The sequence below is a fragment of the Phoca vitulina genome, unplaced genomic scaffold, assembly GCF_004348235.1.
Source record: "Phoca vitulina isolate PV1807 unplaced genomic scaffold, GSC_HSeal_1.0 scaffold47, whole genome shotgun sequence".
NCBI lineage: Eukaryota > Metazoa > Chordata > Mammalia > Carnivora > Phocidae > Phoca > Phoca vitulina.
Genome location: NW_022589750.1, coordinates 3,654,317 through 3,669,950, shown reverse-complemented (window position 1 = coordinate 3,669,950; position 15,634 = coordinate 3,654,317). Strand labels below are relative to the sequence as shown.

The window sequence follows — 15,634 nt, the reverse complement described above, 5'->3', positions numbered from 1 at the left end:
TTAAGTCAGCAGAGCGAACAAAGGTCTTTGGCGAAAGAGTGTGCCCGGTTCAGGCACGTCCTGCGCTTAGGGACTACATTACCCAACACCCCTTGCAGTCAGGTGTGGTCATGTGACTGAGTTCTGGCCAATGGGACACAGGTAGAAGTGATACCCGGAGAAGTCTCTACTAGGCTTACAGACTACATTACCCAGCATCCCTTGCAGTCAGGTATGATCATGTGACTAAGTTCTGGCCAATGGGACACGGGTGCAAGTGATGCCCGGACATGTCTCCCACTGCCGACCTGGGTTCTCGCCTGCCAAACCAATGATGACGCATAGGCCCTAGGGGATGGCAGAGCCACATGATGGAAGGAGCCTGGGCCCGACTCCCTGCTTGGAACGGAGCTGCCCAACCAGAAACACCTGCATTGGACTGCTAGGACCTCTTGTTGTAGCCATAGCCTGCCCTAACCAATAGTCATTACTGACTGGCTGGATATCAGAGCGGGGACACAGGGCCCCAGAGAATAACCACCAGGTCTCTTTACAGTGTAGGGAGGTTGGAGTAGACAAAACAGAGACCCATAGATGGTCCCCAAATCCCAATAAAACTTGTTGCCCCCCTCGAATAATGTCCCCAGTATAGCAGATGTAGTTGGTGCCCTGCCCAGAGCCCCCTTAGGGGGCCAGTGCACCCACCTCCAGCTCCAGGTGCTGGCAGCTAACGGCTCCCACTTGCACCTTCTCTGAAGGCTTGCCTTTAGCTGATGGAAACTGCCCTGCTTGCAAATATCTGGGAAGTTGCATACACCGCTCCCCCCCCCCCCCCACGGAGGAGGGGGCAGTCTATAGCCTTCGGCCAGGCTACCCGGGCAGGTGTAACTGTCCAGCCCTTTGACCTTTAGGCAGGATAACTGTGGTGGGATTCACTCTTTAGAGCTCTCTGTGGGATCAGATTGAGGCCAGACTTCTCCCAAACCCACATGTTTTCCTAGCTTCTTCTGCTGCCCTGTCCTTCCCTCGCTCCCTTACTGGTTTCTCCCGAGAACACCCCTCAATAAATCATCTGCACAAGAATCTCTGTCTTGGGGCCCCCGATAACCCAAAAGAATGGCTGGCATTCCACGTCTTCTCCCATCCACAGCAGTACCTTTGCCACAAAGAGGAAAAAGGGCAGGGATGAAGTCCAGAGCCAGGACAATCCTGGACTATGGAGCCTAAAAAGATGACCACCTTGTCAGAGCTTTCTCCATCTGCTAAAGACGCTGAAGTACAACTTCCCAACCCTGACACCGAAGGAGGTGGCCTCGTGGGGCAGAAGGAATGCTTGGCCAGGAAACCAAGGGTGTGTCCCACTTGCTGGGTACGGAAGGGGACAGGGGAAGGCAATGGGTGGAAAGCCTAATCCAGCCTGGACCCCAGTCCATTTCTAATCTCTGCAAACAAAACAACTTTCTCCTTTTCTCAATCCTACAGAGCCCTTTACTATTGAGCAGAGATCACAAAACGGGGCAAATGACACTTGACACCATCTTCCCTAGGGAGAAGCTGACCACTCCAATGCGGGTGGCTCTTACTGAATTCACGCTCTACCCTGGAGGGCAAAGACACAAGGTCCCCCATCTCTGTGGCCACGCCTTGGGGCACAGCAGGGACCCAGAGCTTTAGGAGCAAAGGAACAAAGCAGCAGAGAACAGAGTTGTACTCAGCAGGAGGAGGGGTTGGTTGTCTGAGCATCACCCCAGATGTAGGAGGAGGCAGCTGGTAGCGTCCCCGCCTCAAGGCCACGTTGCTCCCTCCAACCCTGAAGTCTATGTCCACAGTAGGGAGGATGCCCAGTTAGTGGGCAGATAGTATCCGAGTCCATTCTCCCCCTCCCTTTCCCTCCCCTGGGCCTCAGCACCCTTTGTGGTCTAAATCCCCCAAGGCAACCCCCCAAGCTCGGGGACCACCAGGCCCTAAGACTTCAGTTGGCTTCCTCACCAACTGGGAGGGACCAAATAGATCATGTAGCCCATTTGGCTTCATTTCATTGAGAAGACTGAGCCCCACGCTATCAATTCGCCTGGAGGGACACTTTAATCGGGGTGGGGAGAGAATCATGAAATACTCATAATCCATGCCCTTAAGTAAAAAACTATATGGTTTAAGGTTGTCTATTATGACTTGCTAAGGACTGCATGGTTTCCCACCACAATTCCCATGGTGGGATCAGGGCCCTTAGCAGAAGAGACGCCAGAGAGCTCTCTCCCCGCCCACATGGGGACCCAGGGAGGCAGCAGTCTGCAAGCCAGGAAGAGGGTCCTCACCAGAACCCAGCCACGCGGGCACCCTGATCTTGGACTTCCAGCCTCCGGAACAGTGAGAAAGTCAATTTCTGTTGCTTCAGCCGCACGGTCACCCCGGCAGACTAATACAAGGTATAGAGGAAATCTAGGGGACCGCTGTGGGTGCTGCCCAACCCCCACCCCTGGGCTGGGGAGCCTTACTTGCTCCAGGTCAGTGGTTGCTGAGGTTCTGCTGGGGCCGAGCCTGACCGCAATCCTGACCAAGAGAGAGGACGGACCGTGGGCTCAGGGGCTCGGGCAGCTTCCCGGCACAGCCCAGACACGGTGCGCCCCCCACCAGTGCCCAGCCGGGGGCCTGCGGGGAGGCTTCCAGCCTGCCTCTGCCCAGCCCGGCAGCCTGCACACCACCCCCTCAGCCTCTGCCTGTAAGGACTCTGTGACATTTGTGTGACACAGGGGCGGGCCCCAGGGATTCCAATCCCCTCTCTGACACCTGTCACTTGTCCCATTCCCATCAGCCGTCCCCTGGAGTCCCCAGTGGGAAGAGCTCCCAGGAAGGGCTAAATATTCCGCCCCCGCTTGCTCCTCTGGCCTCCAGGCTCATCCCTTTATCCTCCTCCAGGCTGGTGGCCGCCCCACCTGCAGAGGAAACAATGGGGTCCTGAAACCCACTATGGAAATGGCTTCCTTTGTGCCCCCTGGGGTGACCGAGGCCCCAGGCAGGGGGTGGGGGTGGCCGTGCTCTCCCCGGCCCTGCTCACCCCCCCAGCCTGACCTCTGCCCCAACCCTTTGTGCAGACCCCCAACGGGGAAGAGCAAAGGGGGAGGGGAAGGAGAGGGAATAAGGAAGGTGGTGGCGAGGGGTGGAGAAGAGAGACAGAAGCAAAGGCAGAGAAAAGCAGACAGACAGACAGAGTGAGAAGGAAGGAAAGAGGTCTGCTTCATGCAGGCTGCCCAGAGCCGGGTCTCCTGGCCAAGGGGAAGCAAACACTAAGCTGGACCCTCTGAAGTTGCCCTCTCTGTGGGTCACCAATGGCCAAAGACAATTCACTGCAGAACGTCTCGGCTCCCACCATGGAGGGGCGTGGCAAGGATTTACGATGGCATCTCACTCCCTTGTCCCCGCCCCCGTGGAGGTGCCCCCTCCTCGGGGACATTCCCCTAAAGGAAGCTCAGAGCTCACACCTCCCACCCCACCCCCCACCCAAAGCCACAGGGTGGGCCACATTCAGGCCAGACGTGGCCCTTCCCCTTCTTTAAGCCACGAGACTAATGATGATGATGGGTGGCAGCCACGTCACACTTGTCATGAGATACGCCATTCCACGTGCATTATAGCCTCAGAAGCAGCCCATGCCCAGGGACTAGATGCACCTCTAAAGACAACACTTTGTAAAGCACGTTACTGCATAGCCCTTTAACACTGAAACCATCGGGCAAACCAGGTATAGAAGACGTGCGGGAAGGGGTGCCTGGGGGGCTCAGTCGGTGAAGCGTCTGCCTTCCGCTCAGGTCATGATCCCGGGGTCCTGGATCGAGTCCCACATCAGGGTCCCTGCTCCGCGGGGAGCCTGCTTCTCCCTCTCCTCCCCACTCATGCCCTCTCTCAAATAAATAAATTAAATCTTAAAAAAAAAAAAAAAAAAAAGACACACGGGGGATGACCAAGGAAGTCTGAAGGGTGACTGGGTACCAGAGGACATGAAAAGACTTTTTGTTAATTTTGTCAGGTGTAACCATGTTATTGAGAAGATTCAGGAAAATGTTCTTAGTTTTCAGAAATGGTATTCTGAAATATTTCGGGGTGAAATGTCATAATGTCTAAGCTTTTCTTTTTCTTTAAAGATTTTATTTATTCATTCATTTGAGAAAGAGAGCACAAGCAGGGGGAGGGGCAGAGGGAGAGAGAGAAGCAGACTCCATGCTGAGCAGAGAGCCTGATGCAGGACTTGATCCCAGGACCCTGGGATCATGACCTGAGCTGAAGGCAGACGCTTAACCGACTGAGCCGCCCAGGCATCCCTAAGCTTTTCTTTTAAAATGTTTCAGCAAAAAACAAATGGTTGAAGCAAAGGGGGCAAAATGTGACTCACTAAGGCTAGATGATAGGAATGTGGGTATCCATCCATCACTCTGTCCTCTCTATGGCTCTTGAGGTTTTTCCGGAATAAAAAGTTTAACAATCGGTTAAATCACGTTAATTCCAAAATACAGTAATTTATAGGAACACCGAGAATTTGGGATAAATTTTATTTTAGATTGGGCTATTTCCCATGGAAAATGGACTGGCAAACATTTCCTATGGGAACACAAGATTTCCTTGCTGACTTGAGAAAACATCGCTTTCTAAACCCCCAGCTGCACCCATCTCAATATCACACGTAAGTAAGAAATGAGCTGGTCTATCTATGAATGTAGCAACATCTTTCCTTAATGCTTTTGGAGCGAACACATGGATTTTATCCTATATCAGTATACCACCTCGATGACATTATTAGCATATGGGGCTGGATAATTCTTTGTTGTGGGGGCTGCCCTGTGTCTTTGGGGTGGTCTCTCCCCCCTGGGTGCCAGCAACACCACCCTCTCTCCAGTTGTGACAGTCAAAAATGTCTTCCAGAAATGTCCAAATGTCTCCTGGGGGCAAAATTAGCCCCATTGCCGAGAACCACAGAAATATGTGAGCACAATGAAATCATTTATTTAAAATGTTCTACGAGCCACGTTTTCACCAAAGTTGACCCTCCAGAATGTATTTATCTTTAATCATGCATCTGGTCCAACTCTTCACTAAAGCTGACCCTCCATGTGTAATCTGCTCTGGCAATGTATTGTATCTTTCCATTTCGTATTTGAATATTCTCCGACAACATAATTATACGGATATCCCATAATTGAGTAACTAAAACTCTACTGAAAGATATCTGGTTTCCCTCTTTTGTTATTATAAACAATGCCACAAAAAGAAACCTTATAGCTAAATCCTGGCACACATCACTATTTCCTTAGGCTAAGTTTCTAGAAAGGCATGGGGTCAAAGATACATTTTGATACGTGAGGCCAAATCACCCTTCATAAAAAGTAGTACCAACCTGACCTCCCATCACCAGGGTGGGTGAGTGCCTGTTTCCCAACCCTTTCAACACAGGGAATTACTTTTTGTTTTGTAAATAGTTGTCATAAGTTTTGAAATGGTATTTTTATTAATGTCATTTCTTTATTACTAGGTAAGTATAATACTTCAGATGCTTATTGCCATGTGTACAAATTCTCTGAATTTCTAGTTCATTCTCTCAACCCAATTTTGTAATGGAATCTCCCCCCTTCTTGTTGAACTGTAAGAGCTCTTTATTTATTGAGGATATTAATTTTTGGTCATCCATGTCACAAATCTTTTTCTCAGCTTTTAGTTTGTCTTTCTGTTGCTTATAGAGTTTTGACGTACAGAAGTTTCCACTTTTATTGACCTAAGATCTCTCCTCTTATGATTTCTGACTTTTGTATCATATTTAGAAAGGCTTCCTCACCCCAAGATTACATTGACACTGATACATTTTATTCTATAACTTTTAAGGATTCATTAAAAATATAGAAATATTTAATCCATTGGGATTTATGTTGGCTCACAGCCTGTAGTAGAAATCTCATTTATTATTATTTTAAAATAAACAGCCAGTTTTCCCAGCACCATTTGCTGATTGATTCATCCTTTCTTCACTGATTAGTAATCGCAGCTTTACTGTCTACTAATTCTTATGTTTACATTTGAGTCTATTTCTGGACTTCTACTCAGCTTGTGTGATTTCTCTATCACACTAATTTAAATATCCTGGTTATAATATTGTAAAAATCTGGTAGACCAAGTCACCCTTCATTACTTTTCTTTTCAAAAAATTCTTGACTATTAATGCTCATTTATTTTTCTAGCTGAACTTAAGAATCCTGTCCTGTCCCATTAGGATTTTGACTAGAATCATGCTAACCCTACAGATTATCTTGGGGAGAATTGGCACTTTATAGTGTGGAGTCTTGCCCTCCCAGAATGCAGTAAGATCTTCCTTTTTTTTTTTTTTTCCTTATTTTTCTGGTCTTCCATAGTGTTGCTTAGAAAAATTTTACCCTTTGTAAAAATCTACATTCTGTACTTTTAATGCTACACTTATTTCTGTATATTTGATATTTCTGGTACTGTTCTAATAGGGATTCTGTTTCCATTATACCAATGCTGTGTCTTCATTGATCACTTACTATAGGCCAGACATCCCCTGAACATTTTCACTCAGTAGGACACTGTTTTTATGTAGTTCTTGCTGATACATAAGAAAACTTACTGCCCTTTAAATGTTAATTGTGTGATGGCCTCCCAGCCATGCTCCTATCCGTTGTACCAATTTTTGGCTGGTTCTCTACTGGCATGTTTTTAGGATGCAAGTATCATCCTGTGTGTGAGAAAGGCACCTGCTCCCCCACCCAAACTGTTTTCTCCTATAAGCTGATCCATCTGCCCCGTCTCACTTGGGGCCGCCTTGTGACCAAAGAGACAGAGCTCTGCATGGTCCTCCACGCCAGCCCCACATGCCGACCAACCACACCCCCAAGAGCCACTGTAACAGGCACCTGCAAAAAACCAGAAGCTTTTAACCGGCTGCCCCTCTACCTCTACCTTGGTTTTCGGTCCCAACAGATGCACCGGTTTGTCTTCTCTCCTGGTAGAATGCTATCACACGGTCAGGAAGATATATTTAGAAATTACCCTGAATTGGCCAACCAGCATAGCTCCCTGGAGACAGAATGACACGGAGGTCAACTCCGAGGCCAGGAGACCTTGCCTGGGATGCTGGTTGCGCTACTTATGGGTCCTTATGGACCTCCCTGTGACTCAGTCTCTCCTCGGTACCATGGGAGCTAATAACAGTGCCCACCTCCTCTGGGGGGAACGGATGATTAACGGCTAATAATTGAGAAGCGTGCCTAGGAGAGAGTAAGCACTCCGTGAATGTCATCTCCTTCCGCTTCTTCTTTGAGCCAGAATCTGTTTATCTTTAATCATGCGTCTGGTCCAGCCTCATCTGGTCATACTTATCTGACGGTCACGTACCTAAACAGCTGATCCCGGACGGCCTAACATCCCGTTTCGTACCACCTTTGAAAACCAGGATTTCAGTCCATTAACAGACTGTTCTTACAAGTGGCATGGGCTGCCTACGGGTCAGCGACCCCAGCTCCTGTCAGCAGCCCCCCCCCCATGGACCCACAGGTCCCTTTCTCCTACAGCAGGAGTACTGAAGGCCCAATACCCAGGGAAGGAACCCATCCTTCCCTGATGACCCCCAAAAGGAGAAAGAGGATGCAGCCTGTGTGGCCAGACCTTTTCTACATAACGGGAGGGAACATGGCCTCTGCTGAATGTCCAGGAAGCCCAGAGGCTGTCTGCCATCTCCCTGTCTGAGCTACTCCTGCGTGGAGGTGACGTGAGAAGGTGCTCAAAGATACCCCATGGCCTCTAAATTCTCCCAGTGATCCAACCATGTCCCCCATTGCTGCTCATGCCCCAGACTCCTGTCCCCATGGCTCCTACACTCCACTCAGCCCACCCCAAGCAACCCAGATTCACGTCTCTCTTGGACCCTTGATCTTAAGCACGTGACTTTTTTTTTTAAATTGTGATAAAATACACCTAAAATTTACCAATTTTACCCTTTTTCAATGAGGCAATTCAGTGCCATTAAGCACATTCACAATATGACCCATCCCCACTGTCTAGTTCCAAAACCTTCCCACCACCCCAACAGGAAAACCCATATCCATCAAACATCACTCGCCATTCCTCCCGCCTCCCAGTCCCTGGCAACCACTAATCTACTTCTGGTGTCTGGATTTGCTCATTCTGGGCATTTCATAGAAATGGAATCATAATGCTATGCAGCCATTTATCTCTGGTTTCCCTCACTCTGCAAACCATCCTCAAGGTCCATCCAAGTTTGCGTGTATCAGTACCTCATTCCTTTTTATGACCGAATACTAGTCCCCCGTATGGACGTGCCACGCTGCATTTACCCATCTGTGCAGCGATGGACATGTGGGCTGTTCCCACCTTTCGGCTATCACGAAGTCAAGCACTTGACCTTTAACTGACTTCCGGTTTTCAACTCTCCGCTACATTCAAGGTCTAATAGCAGCTGCTGGGAAGGCTGTGACAAGGACCCCCAGCAGTCCCCTCAGCTGCCCCCACACCCACACTGGGCAGCACCACCTTTTCCCTCCCAAGGTCCTCTCAAGACACCTCCAGCAAGCTGACCCTCCACACCTGTCCTCATGCCCACAGTCCTGCCGTAATCCCACCTTCCCCGTGAGCAGGTGAGCAGGCAGGAGACCTCTGCTCGGCTCAATTCACCTCCTTCATCACCCCACGCGGGCACCTCCCCATCTCTCATCCTCACCAGAAGATGGGTGAGTGCAGGACAGTAAGACGTGCTGAGCGAGAGACTGAGTTCACGTTTGCTGTAACTGTTCTTTTTTATTATGAGTTATTGTTGGTCTCTTACTGTGCCTGATTTATATGTTAAACTCTGCCACAGGGATGCATGTATGAGAAAAAACACAGTATGAACAGGGTTCTGCATTATCCGTGGTTTCAAGCATCCACTGGGGGTGTCGGGGACGTATCCCGCATGGATAATGGAGGTGGGGGGACCACTGTCTCAGGAAACCAGATCAGACAGAACTCAGGCCCCAGGCTCCCAATTTAGCCAGTGCTCTTTCCTCCCCACTATCCCGCCCCCGAACACCTGGCCAGTACTGCATTCAAGTGTTACCAGTTGGTTTTCCATACTCACCCAACCTATTCTTTATCTTGCAAAACGAGAGCCAAAAAATGAGAAAAAGCCAAGCTAATCCAGGCTGCAGGTGTATATAAACCCGATTTTCTTCCATGAGAAAAAAATGGAAGGGCTGAGAGGCTCCCAGATGGGACACGTCCAAGGTCAGCCCCCAGCCCAGCACCCCCACCTGAGAGCACCTGAGGATGGAGCCCTTCCTACCGCTGCTGGGCTCCTCAGAGTTCTCTGCAGGCCCCCCTGGGGGGCTCACTGCCCAGGCCCACGCCTCACCTTGGGAGCCTGTGGCAGAAGGTGCCTCGCAGGGCCCCAGGTGGGGGGAAACTGGACACGGGAGGAGTGTTTATACCAGGGAAAGTGGCAAATGCTACAAACCAGGCCTGGCCCAGCCAGTTGTCAACCATTTCCCCAGGCGCTTCTGCCCGCGGACAGCTCTATAAGGGACCGTGGAAGAAGCCGATCACTGTCCAAGATCTCGCAGCCAGTGGAGAATCAACCCCAGGTCGCCCGGCTCCAAACCACGCTCCTCCCGCTGAACCAAACAAACGTGCAGATCAACAACCATCTCGGAGTTGATGGACGGCAACGGAAGACAGGTGGCCCTCTTTTAGGCCCGGGGGCTGGAGGTCTCTATGACCATAAGCAGGTGGGCTTGGAGTGGGTGGTCCCGATCCCGTTCCTACTCGGTTTCCTCCAGGGCCGCCACCCCACCCCCCACCCCAGGGCCCCAGACCTCCCACGGGCCAGGCGTTCCTCACCTCCCTGCCCCAGGAGAGGGTCCCAGCCAGCTCAGTGAGCAGGTGGACGGCGTTTGTTCGAGGGGATGGGTTCAGGGCGAGGTTATGTCCATCAGCTTTCAGGACAAATTCTCGGTTTATTAATTCTCCTCCATTACGCAGGCAAAAGTAAACAAGCTTTTCTTGGGCGGCCTGGCACAGAGGCCTTCCCTATTCAAACACTGCAAGAATCGACAGGCTTGGAAGTATGAGCTCCCAGCCCCGCTTCCCAGGGGGCCCCCTGGCCTCCTGCCCACGACGTCCTGGCCTGCCCAGACAGGCGATCCGGGCTTTGTGTGGTGGTGGCCGGCTCCAGAGTCCGGCGCTCCGGGCCTGGCAGTGGCCTCAGCTCTCCGGAGGGAGCACTAGAGATTTCCGGACACCTGGAGAGCTCCGGAGGAGGTCAGAAAGGGTCGGGCCACAGCCACGGGCACCGGGACAAGCATCACACCTGTGCACTTCACCCCTCCGTGAGGAAAGCGCTTGGTCAGGGCGTTCACGTGATGCCTGCTTCCATTTAAGCCATGATTTGAAAGGTGCGGGGGGAAGAAAGGCAAGTCACGGTAACGAAATCAAAACAACGGCTAAGAAAGACTTTTCCGAGCAGGATGCTACAAGTGTTTCTAAGTGGTTGCTCAGGAGACTTTTACCTGCCGAGCCAAGACGGTTGCATGTTTTCAAGTCAAGCTGCAAGGACCAGAAACAGGGAGGCACAAGAGAGGCGGGAGCCGCCTTGCCCTTGGACCAGCTGTGCACACGGCCCCGAGGAGGAGCCTGGCCAGGTGAGTCCTCCTGTGACCCATGTCACGAGGAGGAAGCTAGCATCAAAACTCCGCTGAAGGGAAGTGTCTTCACTGCTCCCCCCAACCCCCCAGAGCTGGAGGTTCCTTTGAATTATGTTCTTACAGAAAGAGCTCCCTCATCCCGCCTCCCAGGTACTGGGGGATGCTACTTCTCTACAACGCCTTCCCATTGCTGTTCCTCCTGGAAGGGTCCCCTGCAGCTCAACCAAAGGGGAATGAAGACTGCCCAACAACCCAAGACCGAGATCTCTGTGGTTTTCCACCGTGTGGCCTCGGGCACTCCCTGCAATGCTCCTCTGTCCTTTCCTAGTTGAGGGCTGTTGACCTCACAGCGGGCCTGGCCTGCTCTCCACCAGGCGCACCTTCCAGCCAGGCCATGAGCCCTCCTTGTGCCCAAAGCCCAGGCCGCGTAACCCCTCCTGTACCAAGGGTCTGGGGACACCCGGGGGCCCTTTCTCCCAGCAATATTTCTAAATGCAAAAATAAAACACACAGCTAGTCCTGTGGAATACAGGAAACGAATAATACTGGAATATACCCATCCAAATATTTTCCAAAAACCCAGCTTTACGATACAGTTGCATAATATACGTGCTTCTTTATTAACGATTATAAATCAGGATCTAGCTGCGGGTCCGGTAACTTCCGTCCTTCCGAAGCAACAACGAACACACACAGCATTTCATGATCTCTGCAGCGACTCGAATGTGGTGTGAAATTCGCTGTGACTTCTGTGGGCTGCCCACCCCGCCAGGGGTTTGTGGCCCACGGAGAGAGCGCTCGATTTTGGGCAGAAGTGAGGGGCAGTGAGGGTGTGATGCTCTTCCTGTCCGGGTTCCCGGCCCCGTGAATCCTGTTTGTGGACCCCTGTGCTCAAGATGCCTTTTTCATCCCCATCCCCGCTTCCTGCCTTCTCTTCAGCCCCAGGAAGGAGTACGCGCCCCAACGGTGCTGGGCACACACGCACCTTGCTACCCTGGGTGGACAAGCAGGAGGGTCTCGGGCCTGGGTAAAAAGCTAGCCTGCAGGCACCAGGAAGCTCCCCTTCCTTTTATTCTCGGAGGGGGCATCACCGGAAAAATGCTGTGTGGCTCTATCCTCCTCAATCCAGCCCCGGGGGCCACCACGCACACCCAGCAGCTCCCCGATGGTGGTTCTGAGGAGTCTAGCAGCTCTGACCGCCCCACCCCTGCCATCCCCATGGCAAAGCAGGACACGCCTACCTTCCGGCTCCTCCACGCTGCTGGCGGCCGTGGTCGGCGGTGCCACAGGGATCTCTGTGAGGTTCAGGACGGGAGGAAGAGAAAACGAGGTAAAAAAGATGTTATTTATGACCTTAGAAGAGGATGGGCAGAGCACAGACTCCTCCCTGGGCCCTCCTCCCTTCCCCACTCCTCAGCCCTAGAGGAGGAGGGCCAGGAGCTGGAGGAAGCCGGCATGGGGGCCCGGAACGTGGCCTTGTTCTCCTCTGGATGCTGTCCCCCCACCAGGCAGGGACAGGAGTGGGGAGAAGGCAGGGCGGGCCCACAGCATGGAGGGCTGACCACCCCCCCCCCGCCGTACGATGTGATCGCTCCCCTCTGACCTCCCCCGGCTGGCGGGTGCGGGGGAGGCTTCCGTGGCAGGGGTGGCAGGCGAGGGGGCTGGGAGGTGTCTCACGCATGCGGGGGGGGGGGGGGAGGTCTGCACCCCTGGCCCAGGTTCCCACGGGCTCACACTTTTTTCGGTGGCCAGAAGACTGACAAAGGAGGATCCGAGGGCCTGAGAGAAGCATGCACTTTACTGGGGTTGTTCCCTTTCTACCTCGAATGCCAATTCTTTCCTACTAGCTCCTGACTCCGCCCTGTGCTCAGGAAAGGTGAGGAGGTTCCTCCAGTCTCTGGGAAAGTCGCCCAGGCATCCACCAAAAGTCCCCAAGGGGAGGGACTCGCCTCCTCCATGAACAGGGGGGCCACAGAGGTCTCCACGAACCCCTCAGACTCTGGCCACCATCTGACTATTCGGGGTAAGACCTCCCTCAACCTCCAGACAAGATCAGCTGGGACCTGAGGCTTGGTGGGTTGAGATGCTCGGGCCTGGGGCATGCCTGAGACCCAGCCCTCCATTCGGGGGCCTGCTCTTGCCCTCGGTGGGATTTTATCAGCACTGAAGCCACAGGTGTCCTGCCACAGCAGCTCAGTAAGACGCGGACCACAGACCGGGCCTGCTCTTAGCCCCCAGGAGCTCCGTGGTCCTGATGGCTCAGGTACGTGCAGCAACGGGCATGGGCCTCGGGTGAGCTCCGGGAGGTGCACAGAGGGCCCAGCTCCCAGAGCTGTGCCCAGACAGGCAGGAGCCCCCCGGGGGGAACACGGTTTGGGTGCCTGTAGCTGGCGGCCGCAGGAAGAGCTCCCAGAAACCCCAGGGTGGACAGCCAGGTCCTCAGATGGCTGGCGGGAATGCCTGGCCTCTGCCGGAGCGGGTCGCAGAGCGAGACTTCCCGCTTCCCCAGGTTTCTGTCCCTGACTGTGAACCATCAGCTCCATTTCAAGGTCCTTCCCCTTGGGGCTTTGAAGTGGCAGCTCCAGCCACTTCTGAGCTTGTTTGTTTTTCTTATGTTTTCACAACCCCCGTGGGCAGCGCTGGGTTTCCTCCCAGCTTTCTCAAAATGTTCACTTTGCAGCTTTCTGGCTAGACGGAAGAGAAGGGTTTCTGCAAACTGTGAGACTCTGATGAGTAGAGGTGGTCGTGGAAACCGTCTCAAGGTGATCTGTGCCGGATGGATATTTCAATTTCCCGGGGCCGGAATTTGGGTTATCCGCTGGGACCAGACCCCTGGGCCAGCAGACTCTCCTAGAAAGAGTCAGCTAGTAAATATGCCCAGCTCCGCGGGTCCTACGGACTCCATTGTAGCTACTCAGTTGTGCTAGAGCTCAAAGCAGCCACGGATAACAGGTACGCGCGGGCGCAGCTCCGTCCCCATAAAACTTCGTGGATGCTCCACTTTTCATTTCAAGCATTCCACGTGTCATAAAATATTCGTCTTCTGACTTTGCTTTCAATCATTAAAGAATTATTAAAAGAAAACACTGAGCCCCACCAAAACAGGTGGTGGGGTCAAATCCCCGGGCCAGCTAACCCCTGCTCTGGAGAAGCAGACCCGCCGGGATCCGCTCCTTTTTCTGCTCTCCCTTCTGGGTTAGGTCAGCCCTGCACAAAGGAATCAGGAAGGCCGGGGCCAGGGCCCGGCTCCCAGCCAGGCCTGACTTCCAACCAAGGCTAAGTCTCCACCCATAATACCTGGTACGATCCTACCAGTTATAAAACATTAAGTCCCTTCTGCGCCAGGGCCCCTGAGTGGCCCCTGCCGTCTTGCTCACCCCGTCCTCTAGTTCCAGCAACAAAGGGGCTAACAGCTGGTCCAAGGGGCCCCCAGGACTCTCAGGGGAGCCATCATCTGTCATAAGGGCCGTGAGGGGGCCACACCTGGGAGGCTATAGGGTCAGCCCCTTCTGCTCCGAATCTGCCAGGGTCCGGGGATCCTGGAATGCCCACCACAGCCACCATGGCAACCCCTGGTACGAGGCCACCCCAGGTCTGGGAGCCAAGGCAGAACATGGGACTAGGCCCCAGGTAGAGGAAAGGGGCTTGCTTCCCCCTGGGAACGGGAGACTCAGTCTTTATCAGGACAGAGAAGAAGCAGGCTGCCTATGCTGAGCTCCCAGCTGCTTCTGCAAGAACCCCCCAGGCTTGGGGGTCTCTCATGGGGTCCCACATGGAAAAGCGCTCAACCCGCTGGACATCAGCGGGGTTCAGAGAGGACTTCCCTCCCCCACAGCCCAGCCGGAGCCCGGAGGAGGGGGGGCGCCTGGCACCACGTACTTATGCAGGGGGCGATGGGAGAGCGGCTCTGCTGATAGCCCTTGGCGCAGCGGTTACAGGTAATGCCCGTCACACCGTCCTTGCAGGGACACTGGCCCGTGGTCTGATTGCAGGTCTTGCCGGCCGCGCCCACGGGGTGGCAATCACAGGCTGTGGAGGACACACGACAGGAGGGTTAGAGGGTGGCGGGCGGGGGCGGGGGGTGGTCGGCCCCTCCCTCGCGATCCCGCCCCGCCTCGGGATGCCCCATGGACCCCCACCCCAGCAGACGGGGGGAAGCGTGGGGATGAGGGAGGCAGGCCCAGTCAGGCCCCCCCCACACACACATATTCTAAAAGCTCTGATCACCAGCCACCTGCCTCCCTGGAGATGGGGACTGGAAGTCAGAATGGACCACTGTGAAAGGCTGTTGGGCAGCCGCGAAGTACGGCAGGGGAGCCCCTCCAAAGCCCCAAGGGGAAGACAGGAAGGAAGGCAAAGCCCTCAGGCTGATCATAAGCGGAGGGGTCTGACTCCCCACAAGGTAAGTCTGTGTCTCCCCACTCCTCTGCCCCCAGGCCTCCTTCCCTACCCTCCACGTTTGGGATGCAATACAGCCTTGGGGTTTGCCAGGTCAGAGGGGGTGGCCAGGGAGGTGAGACCCGCCAGGCTGCCGTGCCCGCCCTGATTTGCAGCCAGGAGGTCCGAGGTGCCACCAGTAAATTGTGGCACCAGACCACAGCAATCACCTAGTTAAACACCCTGATTAGAAGTGCAGAGAGCAGCGAGGTGTGAAGGAGCCTCCCGGGGCTGCGCAAAAAGGGAGTGGCCATGCTGGGAGGCGGAGGCCCCCACAGAGCAGGCCCTGCACCCCTTGTCCTGGTTCGGAACAGTCTAGAAAGCTGGGGTGGCCCACCCTGGTGTGCTACATCCCAGGGTACCTCCCTGTGTTCCAAGGACATGATCCCAGGGACAGAGTGGCCAGAGGACTTTGGGGGGGGGGGACATCCCCACTGCTATGGACTGAAGTCTTGTGTCCCCCCCAAATTCACGCTAAAGCCCTAAACCCCAGTGTGGTGTTTCGGGTAGTGGTCAGGTTTAGAGGG

General features: G+C 53.7%; 1 protein-coding gene across 2 annotated transcripts in view; it reads right to left on the bottom strand.

Annotated features, from left to right (window-relative positions):
• NTN1 (netrin 1) overlaps positions 1-15,634 on the bottom strand; it is a 178,762-nt gene that overhangs the window by 30,285 nt on the left and 132,843 nt on the right. For both annotated transcript variants that reach the window (XM_032431864.1, XM_032431863.1), the window contains exons 4-5: positions 14,550-14,699; positions 11,912-11,965 (exon numbers count right to left, since the gene is read on the bottom strand). In XM_032431864.1, the coding sequence (XP_032287755.1) occupies positions 11,912-11,965; positions 14,550-14,699 (204 nt within the window). The remainder of the gene's footprint in view (positions 1-11,911; positions 11,966-14,549; positions 14,700-15,634) is intronic.